The sequence below is a fragment of the Nematolebias whitei genome, chromosome 19 (genome assembly GCF_014905685.2).
Source record: "Nematolebias whitei isolate Nwh7 chromosome 19, NemWhi1, whole genome shotgun sequence".
NCBI lineage: Eukaryota > Metazoa > Chordata > Actinopteri > Cyprinodontiformes > Rivulidae > Nematolebias > Nematolebias whitei.
In genome coordinates this window covers 39,026,737-39,029,070 of record NC_056516.1, presented here as the reverse complement: position 1 = coordinate 39,029,070, position 2,334 = coordinate 39,026,737, and the positions used below count along the sequence as shown (strand labels likewise).

Here is a 2,334-nt window from a genome sequence, read left to right as displayed (position 1 = left end):
ATACCCAGTCGGTCCAACCAAGAGTGGCCCCGCTATGAGTCAGACTAACAAAGACCCTAACGATCCTCTGGTGTGAGGAGTGAGAGGTCAATCTGCATGTGTTTTTAGCTCGGCATGAAAACTCGAACCCCACGCTCTCTGTTCTTTGACGTGAGGAAGCTCCCCGGATGAGAAGTGAAACGTCTTCAGTTACAAATAAAGTCCAGTTGTTTTTGCTTTTTAATTTTTTTTTCGATTTATCAAATATTGCAGTTTGAACACTTTTATTCTGGTACATGGATTATTGAGCATGAACTTTGATGTTATTCTGGGAGGGTTCCAGATTTATTGATATGAGGGTCTGCGTTCGGTGTAAACAAACACACGGCTGAATCAAGTCACGTAGAAGCTGGAGCTGCTGCCTGACCCACATTAGGCTGTCTGTAACAAACATGGCTGATAAGTTCAGCCTGTTTTCAGTCACTTCGGCTGTTTCCATATGTAAACAAACACACTTTGGCTGTTTCTGTAGGTAAACAAACACTTCAGTTGTTTCTGTAGGTAAACAAACACACTTCAGTTGTTTCTGTAGGTAAACAAACACACTTCGGCTATTTCCATACGTAAACAAACACACTTCAGTTGTTTCTGTAGGTAAACAAACACACTTCAGCTGTTTCTATAAGTAAACAAACACTTTTTGGCTGTTTCTGTAAGTAAACAAACACACTTCGGCTGTTTCTGTAGGTAAACAAACACTTCGGCTGTTTCTGTAGGGAACATGGCAGTTGGCGTCTGGTCACAGAGTAAGGACTCGTTGAGCGTCTGTGAGACGGGTTGTGTTAACTTAACGAACTTCCTGCTCTCGTTTTTAACGAGTCCGGTTTCTTTCAGGTGAAGTTTGACTCGTTAGTGGAGCGAGGTGGGCGAAGGCCACGCTCTCACACGTCGGACCGAGCCGAACCCGTCGAGGAAGTTTAGCACCTGCAGCACAAAGAAGACGCACAGCGAAGACTCACCGTGGGGGTCTCTGCTCTGGACTCCAGACCCTCGTAGGACCCCAGACCCTCGTAGGACCTCCTAGCTCCAGCAGATCATCTCCGTGGAAACGAGCGGACGGCAGGACTCCGAGGACGAACTTGTACAAAGTTTGGATGTTTTGTTCCTCAGGAGCCGAAGACGCAGCGGCTCTTCCAGACTGAGCTAGAAACAGATTGTTGTGAAGAAGCTGCTGTCCACGTGCAGATTGCCTTAGTTCTGGTTCAGGACCGGACCCACGTAGTTCTGGTTCAGGACCGGACCCAGTTGACGCTCGTCCACGTATAATTTTCTATACTCTGGACGGGAATGTTCCTGCGTATGAATGCAGGTTTCTCTTCTTTTCGAAGAGCTCTCGTGTAAAAACTGGTTCTTGTTGTTGTTTGCACGTCGGTCACTCTGTCGTTGAAGAGGACAGATGTGCACATACGTGCACGTGTTTATATGTAAATATTGATCCACTTCTTTGGACACAAAAGATATTAACGCTTTATCAAATATTTTGTTTTTTAACTTTTGAAAATATTTTTTAAAGAATTAAAAACCTAAGAAGCAAAAAATTAAATATTTTTGAGGACCGAAAATTAAAACAAGTGTGTAAAAATGTCAACGACCCGAGCGGAGAGCGTGGGCCCGCTCGTCCTGGGACTGAACAAGCAGAACGGGCAGCTCAGAGGACAAAACAAGTCCGCGTCGGTCCAGGCCGGGCCCCCGGCTCCAGGAAAGACTCTGGGCGCTCCGCAGAAAGTCGGCGGCGCCAACCAGGACGGCGGCATCAAGTTCGGAGACGACTGGAAAAGAAGCCTCCATCTGCCGCCGAAGGACACCAGGGTCAAAACCTCAGTGAGTGTCCAACAACGTCCTCAGGTGAGAATGTCTCTGTCCTCTGTGGGACTAACTGCTGTCTCTGCTGCAGGACGTCACAGCCACCAAGGGCAACGAGTTTGAGGATTATTGTCTGAAGAGGGAGCTGCTGATGGGCATCTTTGAGATGGGCTGGGAGAAGCCCTCCCCCATCCAGGTGATGATCTCAGCGTCCGCCAGCACGAGTCCAAACCCAGAAACGACCAGAACCAAACTCAAGTTCAGGCTCTGGACTTGGAGGAAACAGAAAGTTTTGAACAGATAATATCTTACCTGTTGCAGATGCAGAGAAATTGTTTAATTGTTGCTGAGCTGATGAGCTAACGGCTAGTCTGAACGTGCCTTCAAATCTTCTCATCACCTAAATGTTCTCATTTAATTTAAAGAACTGTTCGTTTGAGTAGCAGCAGCTCGGAGCGCTTCCTTCCTGCGCAGCTCGGAGCGCTTCCTTCC

The 2,334-nt window shown here is 47.3% G+C and overlaps 1 protein-coding gene across 1 annotated transcript in view; it reads left to right on the top strand.

Moving 5' to 3' along the window:
- Positions 1-1,218: 1,218 nt before the first annotated feature.
- Positions 1,219-2,334, top strand: part of LOC119425951 (probable ATP-dependent RNA helicase ddx6) — a 16,660-nt gene continuing 15,544 nt past the window's right edge. Inside the window, exons 1-2 of the mRNA XM_037693508.1 lie at positions 1,219-1,860; positions 1,934-2,038. Of these exons, the coding sequence (XP_037549436.1) occupies positions 1,621-1,860; positions 1,934-2,038 (345 nt within the window). The 5' untranslated portion in view covers positions 1,219-1,620. The remainder of the gene's footprint in view (positions 1,861-1,933; positions 2,039-2,334) is intronic.